Raw genomic sequence first — 15,231 nt, forward strand, 5'->3', positions numbered from 1 at the left:
CAACACAAACTTCCCTGGTGAAACATTAAATCTTCTAATTCATTAGTTCAAACCAAACATGCCTTGGAGTTGTTTCCTGAAGAGTTAAGAAGAAAAAAAAAAACCTTCTCATTGGAAGAGCAGGATGAGGGTGTACTTGATAGTATGGGCTTCTGGTACTGGGTCTTCCAGGAAACAGTCCTTTGTTTCTTGTTTGTTTGACTGTGATACTTTTTTTATATACGAAGTTTTAAGGTTTATACACAAAGTATACAGAAAATTTTGAAGATTTTTAGTCATCTGCATTATAACTGCAGGTGAGTGTACAGAGGAAGTTACAGGTATTCAGAATGGTAAATGTGTGCATGATGTGTTGAAAACATCAGTGTGGCAAATAACACTTGGCTTTGCAGTCATTTTGAAAACTGAATTTTGACACTAAGTGAAGTTTATATATTTACCTTTGTGGGAATGTTGGGATTTATTGCAGAGCTCTTCAAGTAAATCTACTAGAGAAAAATACTGTAGAACTCTCTTCTCGGTCTTTAAAATAATGACACTTTTAGATAATATAATATGTTCTGTAAAGCTTTTCTCTCTTGTTGATGTAGTAAATCAATGTATTATAGCCCCTAAGGGACTCTGTGGATTTAATGTAATTTTCCATGATTCTGCTGTCTCTGACATTTTTCAGGGTGCTGCTGGCAAGTACATGAGTTAAGCAGATGTGGTTAAAGAGAGACTTGGTTGCAAATTCTTATTTAGCCTACAATTTTGGTCACATTTGGGCTCACCTCAGCTTCCTGGTAAACGCTGGCTCTCTTCCCTCAGTCTGTAATGTCCAGGCTTGAAACTTAAGGCAAATCTCAGCGCTAAATACTAAACCATAAATACTGTGGTTCCATTGCACTAATTGCTACTTATATAGATAGAGATTTGGTTTGTGATCTGCTCTCTAGGCCTTTAATTTTCCTTTTCAGCGTATTTTGAAGTATATTAGAGCAGGCCTAATGACAGGATCAGACTTATCTTTCATTAAGGGTATGCACACATGTTATATAAAGTGATGAGGAAGGGCTGAGAAGAAAAAGAATGCTGCTCAGATATGCACACAGCCCTGACACAACAGGCTTTTATCTTTTAAAGGGCAAACAGTACTGCATTAAAAAATAAAAAATGCAGCTTTTAATGTTGACTGTTTTTATTGCTTTCACAGAAACTGTGAAAATATCAAGTTACCCTCAAGTTACATTGCTCATTGGTCATCTTCCTTACAGGATGAGCTAGTAATAGTGAATCCTCTACCAGTTTATTGCACTTAAATTTTTATTCTTCCTTCCAACAGTTTGCTAGAATTCACTCCCAGATGACTTGAGGTGGTTGTGCTCATTGTGCTTATAAAGAGATTTCTCATTTTTCTTATCGATGGATTACCTGTTTGTCGAAAACTTTTGTGCAGATTCCCCACCCCCGGATAAGTTTAACTTGTCTTGACCTGCAGATTTGAATATCTGTTAGTCACAGTATTTTTGCACGTTGTAGAGATTGTGAGGCAGTGTATGTGTTTACTTATAATACAGTTACACGTATGGAGCTGCTCCTTTGGATGATCTGTTACATCTTCAATGTAGGCCATGAAGATGGAGCTGAAGAAGTTTTCTGCTAACATTGGTCAGTTGCTGATGTGTCAGTCCCACTAACTGTGGTACTTGACCTGGCAGTCCCAGGAAGAGACACGTTCACCTGTGCCATGTTCACCTGCTGTTTGTAGATGAAGGACCTGTGCTGTGTTGCTCTCTTGCAGCACCATTACCTGAATAATGGGGAGAAAAAGAGCTGCAGAAAATCACTGCAGTGGTGTGTGTACTTGCTCTTTTATTTCTTGCTTGAATTGCTCAGGAGATGTTCCCTGTGCAATGGAGTGGAAAAGCTGACTGAGGAGGTTCCTTGTAGCTGTATTCTGAAATTACCAGATCAGGATTTTAACGTGGATATTAGTGTAATTTTGTACATCAGGAAACAGGTTGAGTTTCTTGTCTTTCGTCTATACCTGTTGTTGCAATCTGTGGTTGTTGCATCTAGCCAAGTCTGATAACCCTGACGTGAGATTTCAGGCAGGAGAAACACTTGTGTGTCATTCCAGAACCGTAACTGGTTTAATGCTTTTTCTGTGTGTGTGGTGAGTGTCTGAGCTGAGAAATGCAGAGCCTCTCGCTGTTCACGGAAAGCTTTGGCCATTCTTCTTCGTATCCTGCTGTTTCAAGTTATGTGAGCAAACTTTTGTATACCTTTGTAGGGACTGATAGGAATAATCTTTGCTTATCAAATCAAGATTATGTGACGCTTTTATCTTCAGCCCTAAGCTTTGCAGGATTCAGGTGGCTGTTTGAACCTGATTTTAGCTTGTGGCAAAAGGCACAAGCCCAAAGTAAATTAAGTTCTTTATCACCCTTGAAAAGAAATTAATGGAGAGAGGCTCACAGTCCTTTTCACATGGTGTGAGCAAAGTGTTTGTTATGTGCTTTCATCTCTCAAGCTGTAAGAATTTTTTCTTTTCAAAAGTGGAAATGGAGTCCTCAAAATTATGGCAGTCTGTGCCATATTTTTTTTTCATATTTGCTATTTTTCAACCACTTTCTCTGGTAGTCTAACTTAGTAGTTTGAAGGCATGTAAGTAGAATTTTGCTCTGTCACTGTGAAGAGTTTCTTTTTTCATTGATTTGGAATGTTGTGTAAGATTTTTGTGTTCTTTGTATGCATTGCTTTGGGGCGAGAACAAGGAAAGATCTTTTCCTCTAGGTTTTTTCCTTCCTTGCTTAAGAGTGGTAATGCAGTCCACTGCTATTTCCATGCAGTTCATCTGTGATCTGCAATATCACAGCTGGGCTTTGATGGATGGGTGAAATAAATTGCAGTCTTATGAAAGACTACTCTATTGTTGTCAAGGTAAAACTTTCCCTCTTGATTGTCTTGCTGACAGAACATGGGCACAGCTCTTAGAAAATGAAATTTCAAGCTGGCTGTGTTGTACTTAGCATTTTTAAAAACATAACAGGGTGTCTCAGAACAATGTACTGCTTTTTTATGTTGTGGGTTTTTTTTTGTTTATATTTTAAAAGTGAGTTTAGCAGTATATTAACCTGTAGATTGTGACTGGGATTCCTTCAAAACATTCAGCACCTATGTAGACTCCTACATGTGAATACTCCCCAAGTGTTTAATGTGCTTAACAAAAAAAGGGATTTTGGAAGAATTTTCTATATGTAATATGTACCAAGGCTATCGTGTATAGAAGACAGCCTGGATTCTTTGGTGAGCGTGGGAAACTGGTGCCTTTCCACTGTTCCTTTCATATCTTTGTGGTAGAAGTCCTGGTGGGAAGGAGTTGCCTAAGCTGGGGACAGCTGTTGAAGAAATTAATGCCAAATGGATTTTGTGAAGCAGCATGTACCATTGGGCTGCCCTGAAAGGTGTGTGTGGGCAGGTGTCACACTGAGCAGATGGTGTGGCAGGAGTGGGTGTGCCCTTCAGTGTTGCTGCTCCATGTGCTCCTTCAGTTGGGGAACTTTTGACTTAGATGTTATCAGATCTACAAAGCTTGTGACGGCAACTCAAGAAGGCATATTAAAAATGTGTAATTATTTTTGCCAATAAAAAGAGACTCTGCATAGAGGGGAAGGGTAGGGAAGTGGGCACATTCTTTGGCTGGTAGGGGTATGCAAATGTCTATGCGTTGGGTGGAGGAAGAGAGATGCAAAACACAGGAATTGCTTGTAACACAACTTCGAGTGCTTTTGTTTCTGACTTCAGTGCCTTTCCTTACTCTGGTGCCCCAAGTGAATGAATGTTCTTATTTAGTTGCACTGAGAAAGAGACGTGAGAAGTGTGTGTTTGTGTGAGTTGAAGGGGAGGTGAATGTGCACCTGAGGGGGAAAAGCCAAAACCACAAAACAAACACCCTCAAAACCTTGAACAAAAAAAAGTCCCAGTCAGAAAAGTTCTCTTCAAGTTAATATTGAAATTTTGATTTCAACTGCTGATAGGTATTCTTACTAATATAATGATCTCAAAATTGGTTTTGTACAGTATTTTTCTGCTGAAATGTCTTGCAGGCAAAAGAATGTCTTGTTTTTCTCTCAAATGAATATTGAGTCCTATTTTCTTGCATGTGCTGATTTTTGTTGTTGATTTGGACATGAAATTAATTGTTGACTTGGAGTAAAATTGTAATTTACTGGCCATTTGTTAGTGAGGTAAAGTGTACCTTTCAAGCTGAGGATGTCACACTAAACCATCATCAACATGTTCTAGATGTTTGTGAGAGTGAAGTAGCAGCGAAGGAGCAGCTGTGAAAATTTGATGCAGCCTTTTCCCTGTTCCCTGATGTTCTTTTCTGTGTCTCCTACCCCAAATTCTCTTTTCTAGCATTTTTGCTGTGTGGGAGGAACAGGAAGTAAAGGAGGTGACAGTGTAAGTAAGGGAGGTGCTCTGTTTCTATCTTGGTGCAGATGTATTTGGGGAGAGATGGGCAGACTACTCCTTCTAGTGGCATTGGCTCCTGTGTCCCATCCCCCTGCCCTCTTTGTCCCCCTGGTCCAACTCAGCTGAGCATGGTGGAAGAGCTAACACAGTTGCTGCATCAGCCTGGCAAGCAGGACTCTGCTTACTTTCCTGAAGGGACCTTCACCTGCTGGTGAGGACAAGACAATCGTGGCAATGGCCTGTGCATGGAGAGAGTGGGGAAAATAGCTGGTTTTTTTAGGGATTTGAGTAAGCAGGTGGTACCTGGGCTGTGGGATGACCAGTAGCACCTTGTGCATGGGGCTTTTCAGCACAAGGCTAGTTCCAGGAAAGTAGCTAGATAGCGAAGGGTGCTGGGAACAATTGCTGGAATTGGAGCCCTAAGGAGTGTGAGAGGGTAAGCTGGAGGAGGTTATAAGTAATTTGTTTGTAACCTGGAGAGCCCATGCTATTTTTTTTTTTTTTCCCCCTATGGTAATTTCAGACTGTCACAGGTGGGAAACACATGTAAGATTTTAGACCTTATAGACATTTAGAACAGTCTGTATTAAAAGTGTGTGTATATTTCTGTATGTCTACTAACAGACATATATAGCTACATAACCATGTTGTGCCATCCCAAACAGAAACAGCAAAGACTTTCTGCCCTTGGCCCCTGCAGCTTTCAGTGCTGGGGACTGCTAATGCTGCAATTTAAAATTACTTAGCTTACTCCCAAGTACAGGCAGAAAGACAGGCAGATGTCTTTTCAGCTCTCCAAATGACAGAAAAGCAGAAATACAGGCTGCTGAAATGAAGGACTTCAGTACCTTTGTGGACAAGGTTAGAGACAAATGAAAATGTGAGGGTTTTTTTCTCCAAGATGTTGTATGACGATTAAAGCAGTTTTCAGCTGGAGCAGTTTTCTCTGCCCCAGGTCACTTGTTTTGAACCTCTCCCCACTCTTGCACCAACACAACTGTTTGCAGCTGAGGTGAACTGGGAAAGTGAACTGACCTACTTTGTTGCCCAGGTGTCTCTCCTGATCTGGTTTAGACACTCTGGCGACTGAAAGTCTGACCATAACCAGAGGTAGAAACTGTATCAGTGCAGCTCTTAGCCTGGGAAAGGTGCCCCACTGGAGCAGATGGGAGCAAAATATTGCTGTCCCTCAAACAAATAACAAAGTTATTTACTATTATGAGGTGCCAAAAGATTTCATGATGAGGAGGAAATGGGGTCAGAGAAGCTGAGAATGAGTGACTCGGAGCTAAGTGAGAATTCTGTTTCAAATCCCAAATCAGTTTGTTTTCATATAAACCTTCATTAATCTTCCCTCTCTTCTTCTTCCTTCCCCTTGAAGTTTTCAAAGTGTGTAGTCTGCTCTGGATTTGACAGTTTGAGACATGACACTGTAGGCTGAATAGATTTGAATTAATGACTTCAGAAATAGATTTTGACTGGAATCTGCAAATTTTAATTAAAAACCACTACTGGTAAACTAGTTTTTGATTTAAACATGATTTAGAAGTACATTCAATCGTGTGGTGATGTATGATGCAGGGAAAGTATTCCTTTGAGTTTATTTTCTGCCTCGGATGAGATTTTATGAGGATATGCATGGCTTGAAGTGCTGTATAGCTAATGAGACATTTGAAACAAAATGGAGCAGTCCATTAAGGAGCGTGGAGTGTTTTGCACTACTGCGGAGAAGGGAGAACTTGAGCACTTCATCTGTATGGGTTATGATGGAAAGTGTCACATCTTGAAATCCATGTCTCATAGCAATGCTTGTAATTCTTTGGAATGAGAGTTTGACACCTCCAGAATAATGAAATGCACGAGCAAAGCTCTGTGGCTGTGCTCACACTGTTCTGCCTACGCTATTTTGGTTGAAATTTTGCTGTATGCTGTGAAAGGAATTCACATATGTGGGAGTATTTCTGACCAATATGCGTCTAATTTTGTTTCTGTAGTTGTTATTAGTACAAAGGATGATCTCTGTCCTAATTATTATTTAGTTATACGTATGTTCTTCACAGAGCTGTAACTTATAATAGCAGTTTTGGGTTGCGATAGGCATTGCAACAGTTTCTTTATAGGTCATAGACTGAATGGAATAAATATTTAAGAAATTTGGAGAAAGTGCTATTTGCTCTAGCAGGAAATAGCTTTAATCAAGGCTCAGCCTGTTCTTTCAGTTGCCTTTTTTCCTGTCTACTGTAAGAGAAAAGAGCTGCTGCAGCATAATTGCCTTTTTCTGACTATTAGTGGTATTCCTTACAGTAATAGTATTCAGGGACCATAGCTGACTGAGATCTTGTGAGGTGCTTTCCTTGGAGATGTGGGACACAAAAGAGGGGGATTTGCAATGTTAAGTGTTTGGGTGCTTGTGTGTGTGTGTGTTTTTATAAAGGCTCCTTTAGGCTTTGGAAATTGTATGTTTCAGACAACAGATACTTAGCTGTCATTGACAAACTTGTGCTTGCTTTTCTTTCTACAGGAGATGATAACAGAGTCCACTCCACTACGTTGCAGGAAGCTCAGCAATCCTGACATCTTTTCATCTGCTGGGAAAACCAAGCTCCATCGTCAGCTAAGTCAAGATGACTGCAAGCTACGAAGAGGGAGCTTGGCAAGTTCTTTGTCAGGTATGGCATTTTGTAAAGACCATATGACAATTCATTAGTGTTAAAGCTGTATCATTACTTGTTGGCACAACAGTTGTAATAAAAGATTATTAGAGATTACAATATTTACACTGCAATAATTACTATAGACTACAATATTGCATATTGCAAAAGATTATTATGCTTCTTTAAAACTAGAGATGACCTTGTTGGGAAGGCATACAAAATTTTATATAAGAGAAAGATGCAAAAAGAAATATTGGTAGGAAGGGTTGAAAAAGAGAGCCTGGATTTGGAGTGAAATTCTGTATATTGCTTAGAGTGAAAAGTTGGAAGGTAACGATTCATGTGCCAAGTTAAAAGAATGGAGTGGTTGAACTGTAGGTGACACATTGATGCTCTCCTGCCTAACTAGTTGTGTAAAGTTTGGTTTTTTCCTTGTGAACATAATATTTAGCCCTGTGAGAGAATTTAGTTTGTCAGCTGTAGAACCATGGAGTGAGCACAGGCTAGAAATTAGCCAAAAAATGGACCAAGCCCAGTAGTTTTATTTTTTTGGTAAAAGCTTTGTGGGCTAGGGAATGGTTTCACAGTTGTTTCAAGCTGATATTGAAGTCTGTGATGCTGCATTAGAGCATAGGGAGCTGCATGATCAGTCTAGAACAAAATAGCTGATATGCCTGAATGCCACTGTTGCTCTGTAGGGTTAACTTGCAGCCCATTTCCTCCCTCATTAGGCTGACTGTTTGCCTATTTGCATGTCAGTGCAAGAACTAGCAGAGCTGCAAACTCTCTGGTGGGTGGGTTAGAGGAAGAGTGTGAAACCACCTTTTGGCATCAGCACGGGCTTGACTTATATGATAGTGAAAATACGTCCAGTCCTGGTCCTTCTGCCTTTTATCAGAGGAAGATAAATATTTTCATGCTGGAGGTGTTAGGTGTAATAGAATTAAATAAGCAATAGAGTTTTATTTCGACTTGGCCTTGGCTTAGTGTTTTATTTGTAGTAAGTGGCTACTTTCTGAAAAATGGAAACGGTGGTAATATTTTGTAGTCATGTAAGTTTGTTTTCCAAGGTAGGTCGATCAGTAGAGGTGAACAGCTACACAGCTATTGGCTGACTGCAATAGTCCAAGTTAGTATTGTACTTTGCCTTTTTTTTCCCCTCTTGAGTAGAGGGAGGCAACGTAAATAGGAAGAAGCAAGAAAACTGCAAGTTGTGTTCTTCTTTAAATAATTTTTCTGTTTGGAGATTATAATTTCATCACAGCAAATTTACAAGAATGCTATATTCTCTGAACTTGTTGCTTCATCTTAGTGATTTTTCAATCTACTATAGCCTGATTCAGGAAAGGGGAAAGAGCCCCAACAAGACCAGTCTGACCCAACTGGATAAAGAAAATGTACACGTTTAGATGTGTATATTTTGAATGTAGGTGTTGGGAATGTGTGTAGAACTTCAGGCATGACGGTGGAAGGCTTCAGCTTAAAGCTCCATACTGAAGATGATTCCACCTTAATTTTGCAACAGAATCAAATAAGTTTAAAGAGTGTGGTTGATTGTGCATGCAAAGTGGTTGGCTGAGATTTGATGCTTGATGGAATTCTGTCCTCCTGGAATCAGGTTTTGTGGAGCTAAAAGGAAATACTGATGACTCCATCTTATGGAGACTTAGATAAAGTTATTCTTTCTCTCAAACATTGGTATTTTGAACTGTTAGATAGTTACACTTGACCTGCTGTTATAGGATATCTTTGTTAGTGCAGTGCAGAGATAAATATAGCAATGTATGTTTCTGTAGTTTCAACCTCTGCAGATGTGAGGAGACACTATGGTTATAGCTTATCTTGAAAAAGGGCAAACCATGGAAATCATGTCCACAGCTGTAAGCATCTTGAGTGGGACTAGGGCAAAGATACTAATATGCTGTGTCTTTGTTTGCTAGCTAAAGCTGAGCCTGCTCATCCCTCATACATTCGACTCATTCTGTTGGTGTGTACTTGGCCCATTGCTCACAACTGTCACAGAAAATTAATGTAAACAAGTTAAAAAAAGAACACAAATAAGACACCACTTCCACTCCCTGTCCCCCCAGCACCATGGCTCATCACGTTACGTGACAGTCTTCTATTGCAGCCACTTCTATGGAATGAATGAAATATTTCACATCTAATTCTGAGGTGAAGTTGAATTTGTAGAACAACTTTCTGCCTCTGAGAATAGAAGTGCTTTTCTACAGCATGTATGTGATTAAAGATGTGGACTTCTTCTTGCTAATTATTGCTATAAATGTCTTATTCCCCTGTGATTCCTGAGCATGTGATAATCCGTTGAATGCAACAATCTTTACTGTGGTGGAAAGAGGTGTGTTACTTAGTTCCGTAGTCCTAGTTTTAAGGAAAAGAGGTATTAGCCACTCTCATTTTGCAGGTGGTAAGACTGAAGTCCTGAGGTTGACTGACCAGAGTTAGGGAGGAAATCATCTGGAAGCTAATAACTGAACCCAGATTCACAGACTTCTTCACTTATGTGTGTTTAACCACAAAAATATCTTTCTTCTCTTTTTGCTTTGTGAATGACGTTGTACATAAAAGGAAGCTGTCAGGCTCCATGGAATCAAAATATGACCTACTTTGACTTTGGTTCTTTCTCATTGTGGAAATTTACTGCTTGACATTTTTCAAAAAGGAGTGTTACATTGACTAGAAAGAAATGTATTGAGCAGAAAATATCCATCCATGGTTCAAAGCAAGACAATACTTAAACATACACTATATTATGGTCTCGGCTGCACGAAATGCAGGGCTGAATGTTCCAGTGATAGGAGAGAGTGGGAATGTCGAGGCAACTAAGCCATTTAGAATTTTTTAAGTAATACTGAAGTGATTTTGCCTCTCTGTAAGGCAGCAAATACTGTTTCCTTTTAGGCTATGTGATATATAGAAAGGTATGAAGTGATAAAGTCTGTTTTTACCGGGTTTTTGGATTTCTCCAATATGTCATAATGTAAAGTAGATATTTTGGAAATTGTTAGTTATCAAACATAATGAGTTACTATCAGGGTGTTTGTAAAGTTTTAACCTACCAAAATCTTGACATTGTTTTTATTTTTATTAAAGGCTCTTTGTTCACATGTATTATTTGTTTTCAGCTTTGTATCTTGAACTTGCAAACTTGGTTAAGAACAGGCTGATAATATTTTCATTTTATTTTTAAAGGCAAACAGCTACTTCCCTTATCAAATAGTGTCCACAGTGGAGTGGGACAGACGATCTGGCAACCTCCTGGAGACACTTCCAACCTCGTCCGCATGAGAAATCAGTCTCTGGGGCAATCTGCTCCTTCGCTTACTGCTGGTTTGGTGAGTGAGTGAGAATACTCATGGTGATTTTGTGCTATGAAAAGTGATGTGATCCTGTGCCTTAGTTTTCACCTTGCTTTCCCTGCTCCTGCTCAGTGAATGCAGCATTTTGTTCCTGTGGGGATTTTTAGGGTAGAGGGTGAATTGGGAAGAGAATATGTTCATCCTGCTTTTGACATAAAGCAGGAAAAAATGTATGTGAAGAATAATTTTTTTTGGGGATGCTCCTCAATGCCACTTAAGCTGCCTGATACCTGAAAGAAATAGCACCGGAAGCCTAGGGAGATGTGAGCATGGAAACTTGACCATTTAAATCCAGTTTTAATTGGGAAAACAGCTTTCTGAGTAGCTACCTCTGCCCATTTCCCTAGGGAATAGCTAGGGGGATGAATGCGAAAGGGATAACTGTCCGAGGAATTGTAGAGCTGGAAGTGATATCCGCTCTTCTATGTGGTTTTGTCAAAAGGTTTTGGTAAAGTGAATGTGTTTGAGGCATGTTGCATGTGTTAGATTAGCATTTTCTAAGAAGAGAGTATTCTGTATGGACACACACATGCAGATAGCTACAGGCAGGACTGAACTGCACACCAAAAGGAGTATGTGCTTTGTGGGTGCTCCTTATTACCTCTAAATAGCTAAAATCACTGCCGTGTGAGAAGAAAAACACAAGAGTAGGAAAAGACAGTGATTTGTTAGCAGTCATATAGGCACCAGAAATTGTTAGTAACTAATAGACTAAAAGCAAAGTTGAAATCTTTCTTTGCCAGACTTTTACAGAATTGCTTGTGTAACAAGCTCTACTCAAATGAGGAAGTTTTGGTGTGCTCTGCTTATGGAGCTGCAAGCAACTGGGTAAATTTATACTACGTTGTAAGACTGTTGAGAAGCAATGACCCCTGAAGTAAAAGGGTGTATCTTGGTTATAGCCCTTAGATTTTTCGGGGGATCCTAGACAGTTTGGCACCACCAGGCTGTGAAAAGAAACGTAAATCTTTGCAGTTCAAAAAGCCATGCATTTCTGTTAGCACTAGTTTTGATTTCACAATGAAGTACTTGTAGTCTTGGCATTCTCAGACATGTTACTATATTGAAATTCTTCTGGTTTGATTTAATTGTATTGTGTCTCAGTTTGGTGCCTGTTCAGTGTTTGCCTTAAATTTATGTTCTTACCAGTGGTTCTAAGTACAACTGTATTAACAGAAAGGGAAAATGCTCACGTGAACTTGGCAGATAAGTATTTATCTGTCGGGGATTAAACAAAGTAATACGTTGAAATAGAGGCCTGTTCTCTAGAGGCAGGCGAATGCCTTGGAGCTTCATAGCTTAGGCTAATGAAAATAACTGTGCTTTGAAACAAAGCATTAATTCTCAGATACTTAATTTGGAATACTAGGCTGTTGTCTCACAGCTGTGTGCAGCTCAGTGAGCTGCAGATGTTTGCTTGTTTCAGTCTGTGTATTACTAATGTGATGTGTGTTCGGTTTGGCATGGCAGTGTCTATCAAATGTTCTGGCATGAAATACAATGCCAATACTTGATTTTAAAATCTTTTTTAAACTCTGCTTTCTAAGTGAAGCAGAGAAATTAATCCATAAATCCAGCATTTGTCCCTCTGTGATGGTGTTTAGGTGCTGAATTATATGGTCACCTTCCTATCTCTGTACATTCTATGGTGAGCTGTATGTTCATCACAGTTGCAGTTAATTAAGCCTAGAAATGAAAGAATTTTTATATGCAGTGGGCTTCAAAAGCAATGACTAAAGAGCTGGTCACAGGATGAGCACCTAATTAAATCCAGTGAGTCTTGGGACCTTGGAGCTAGTTACGTGTTTGCAGCTGTTTTAATATGCTGGTGGTATTGAAATACTTTTCACAAATTAGAACAGCAAAAGGTCTCTTGCCACTATAATTAATCTCCTTTGAAGAATAGCTCTATTAAGAGATGAGTAGGTTCAATAATGCAGACTGTCATTTTAATATGGCAGCCTTGACTGCTAGAGCATTTAATTCTTTTATTATTTGTTATAACACAGTAGTTGGATAGCTGGAAAGAAGTGGGAGTATGGTACAGGAAAGCCAGAATCCTCAAAGCTGTATGCGTTGTTTCTGCTTCCTCTTTCTAGCACTGCAGGTATCAGTAGATTTTTCTTTGCTAAATTGCTTTGCTGGCAGTCAGTAATGTATTTTTTTTTTAACTTTCTAACCACTACTATTCCCACAGATCTTTTACTGCACTTAAATTGCATGTTTTTCCTCTTTGAAAGTATTTGCAAAGCAGAAAGATAAATTAACAATAGCAAATCAACAGAAATTAGTTTGCAGCTTCCAAGGCAAGACTGATAGCTAGGCTGCTTATCAGCAGCCACTCCAGGACTGAAAATACATCAAATTCTAACTTGCTAAACTATATAAACGCAATTTATTGTTGGGCAGAATCTTTCAGCTCATACATGTGTGATTAATGTGTCTGCACAGCAGTTGCCACTAGATCCTTGCATTGAGAAGGAAGCCAGGGCAGAGTGAATGCTGGGCACTGTCATCGTGGAATGATAGGTGTTGATCTGATCTGTGTGCCTTCTAAATATATGTCAGGATTTCAGAGGATGACCTTCAGCTCATCATCTACTCTTAAGACAAATGGCTCTGATCCTAGAAGATTGAATTCTGGTGGGGAGTGTCCTATTTAAGACTTTTAAATCCCTAAGATAGCTGAGGAAGTAATCAGAGAAAAAGACACGAAGCATCATTATGGGCAACTCAGTGGTGGTTTCTGCTCTCAGGACGCAAATATAATAAAAAATGTGGGCCTAGGGAATGTGTTAGAGTGTGTTGTATAAGGAAGAGCAGGGTAATTTTGTGGAATATCTCTCAGACTTAGTCTGGAGGTTTATTTATCTGAAATCTTACCCTGTTGTAAAAAGAGTTAGAACTTACACTGTGTTTTGAAGGGAGCCAGGGTGAAAGATCTGGAATATGGATGCATTCTCTTATGAAGAAAGGCATGAAGAGCATTAGAGTTTGTAAATTTTAGAAGGGAAAAAGAGCTTACAAAGAGAAGGTTGTGAATGTTGTAGAGGAAGAACACTGGAAGTATCTTTGTTGTATCTATTCATTTTGGCAAGACTGAATGTGGATGAAATTGATTGCCAGAAGTAATGATGTAAGGTGTTAATATTTCAGGGCTGGGGCATTTAAGGGTGGGCAAGGGATGATTTTCCCTTCATGTTTTATTAAGGACGGGTTGTTCAGCTAGAGCACTACACTAATGCTGAATATTCACCTACATTGGTGGAGGGTGATGATGGGATTTTTGTGTGTGTGTGTGTTCGTCCCATCCCCTCACCCCTCACAGAGAGCATCTCAAGCACTGCCTCCTGGGGTGTGCAACCCATTGATTAGGACTACATCTTACATGCATTGCTCACCATCTAATGCCTGGAAAAGTCTGAGATGTTCCAGGAATAAGAAACCATGCATGTTCCTTCTGCCAACTGTGGCAATGGGAAAGCATTTGCTTTTCAGTGGAAAGTTAGATATGTTTGTGAAAGAGATTTTGAAACTTTTTTTTTTTTAAATACTTAACAAACTTCAGTTTTCTGAAGTACACCCGGTACTGAACTGAAACTTGTGGTACTCCTTGAACTGAAAAACCGAGTATAATTTCTGAAAATGAGGTTGAGGATTCCAGCTGGGTGGTTGCAGTTCTCTTTAGTGCAAACTTTCTTCCTTATATTCTGTAGTACACGGGACATGGTCAGAGCCATTTCTTCACCTTCAGAGATGGCAGTTGATGTTCTGTTAATCCTCTGGTGCCAGACTTGCAAGATCTCCTTGTAGGGTCAGTCTCCTCTTCAGAGAATAATTCCAAATGAATTACGGTTTTACATTTTCTTTGTAAGGTAGTGGTTTAAACAAAATGAAACAATTGCATATTCATTGTGGTTTTAGTGTGCCAGATAGTTCAACTTTCCCTGGTCTCCTTCTAGAAAAAGTGGTTGAAACCCCAAGCCTCGTGGATTTTGAATAATGATCTGAAGGGTAGAAAGGCTCAAATGCAAAGGCTTGAAATGATTAACAGGCTGAAGAACTTGCTGTGTTGAATAACACTGAGCCAGTGACACTGCCCGTTCAGTTCAGCGTGATTTATTCTGAAGCTTTAGCTCCCCAGAGCTGTGTGGATTAGGCAATACCGAGTGGAATGGGGGGAATGGGTCATCCTTGTGATGGTGGGTCCTTGGCTCGGCAGGGAAGTGTGTTTTGGGAACCTGATAACAGAGACAGACTTCACATTGTGGTATCTTAACTTTCTGTGTCCAAGTTGGGGTATACTTTTTTAGATGTAGGAGATAATATTGCCTGTTTATTTTCTAAATTCTACCTCCTTCGCTTTTTTAAAATTTCATTTTAGATCTATTAAGAATCGAATCAACGGTACCTAATGTATAAACTTGCCCTAATCTATTTCCCCTTGTGCAGGTTGCTTTACAATAACAAGAAAATTCAAATTTATATTATTCCAGGCTACGAAACAACGGCTTGCTGGCTACAGATTTGATTTAGCCGCTGCGAACACGTAGGTAATTCCCTTCGTATTGACCTGCAAGTGGAATCCAGCGGCTCTTTCCATCCAGTCTGTGGAGTCGCGTTGCCCTCTGCTGGTGTGCCAGGGGCTGGGAATAACAATCCTCTGCTCCTCCTGGACGGTGGCGGGCGGTGTTCCTGGCTCGGTCCGCCGGTGGCGCTGCCGCCCGTCCCGGGCG

General features: G+C 39.8%; 1 protein-coding gene across 1 annotated transcript; it reads left to right on the forward strand.

Annotated features, from left to right (window-relative positions):
• Positions 1 to 6,982: 6,982 nt before the first annotated feature.
• LOC103802587 (microtubule-associated serine/threonine-protein kinase 2-like) lies at positions 6,983 to 10,471 on the forward strand (the record flags this gene model as incomplete). Its single annotated transcript, XM_009075075.1, has 2 exons — positions 6,983 to 7,130; positions 10,329 to 10,471. Coding segments are annotated over 2 exons (291 nt in total), but the record flags the coding sequence as incomplete, so codon positions are not given.
• Positions 10,472 to 15,231: the final 4,760 nt, after the last annotated feature.

The sequence above is a fragment of the Acanthisitta chloris genome, unplaced genomic scaffold, assembly GCF_000695815.1.
Source record: "Acanthisitta chloris isolate BGI_N310 unplaced genomic scaffold, ASM69581v1 scaffold46320, whole genome shotgun sequence".
NCBI classification, from domain to species: Eukaryota; Metazoa; Chordata; class Aves; order Passeriformes; family Acanthisittidae; genus Acanthisitta; species Acanthisitta chloris.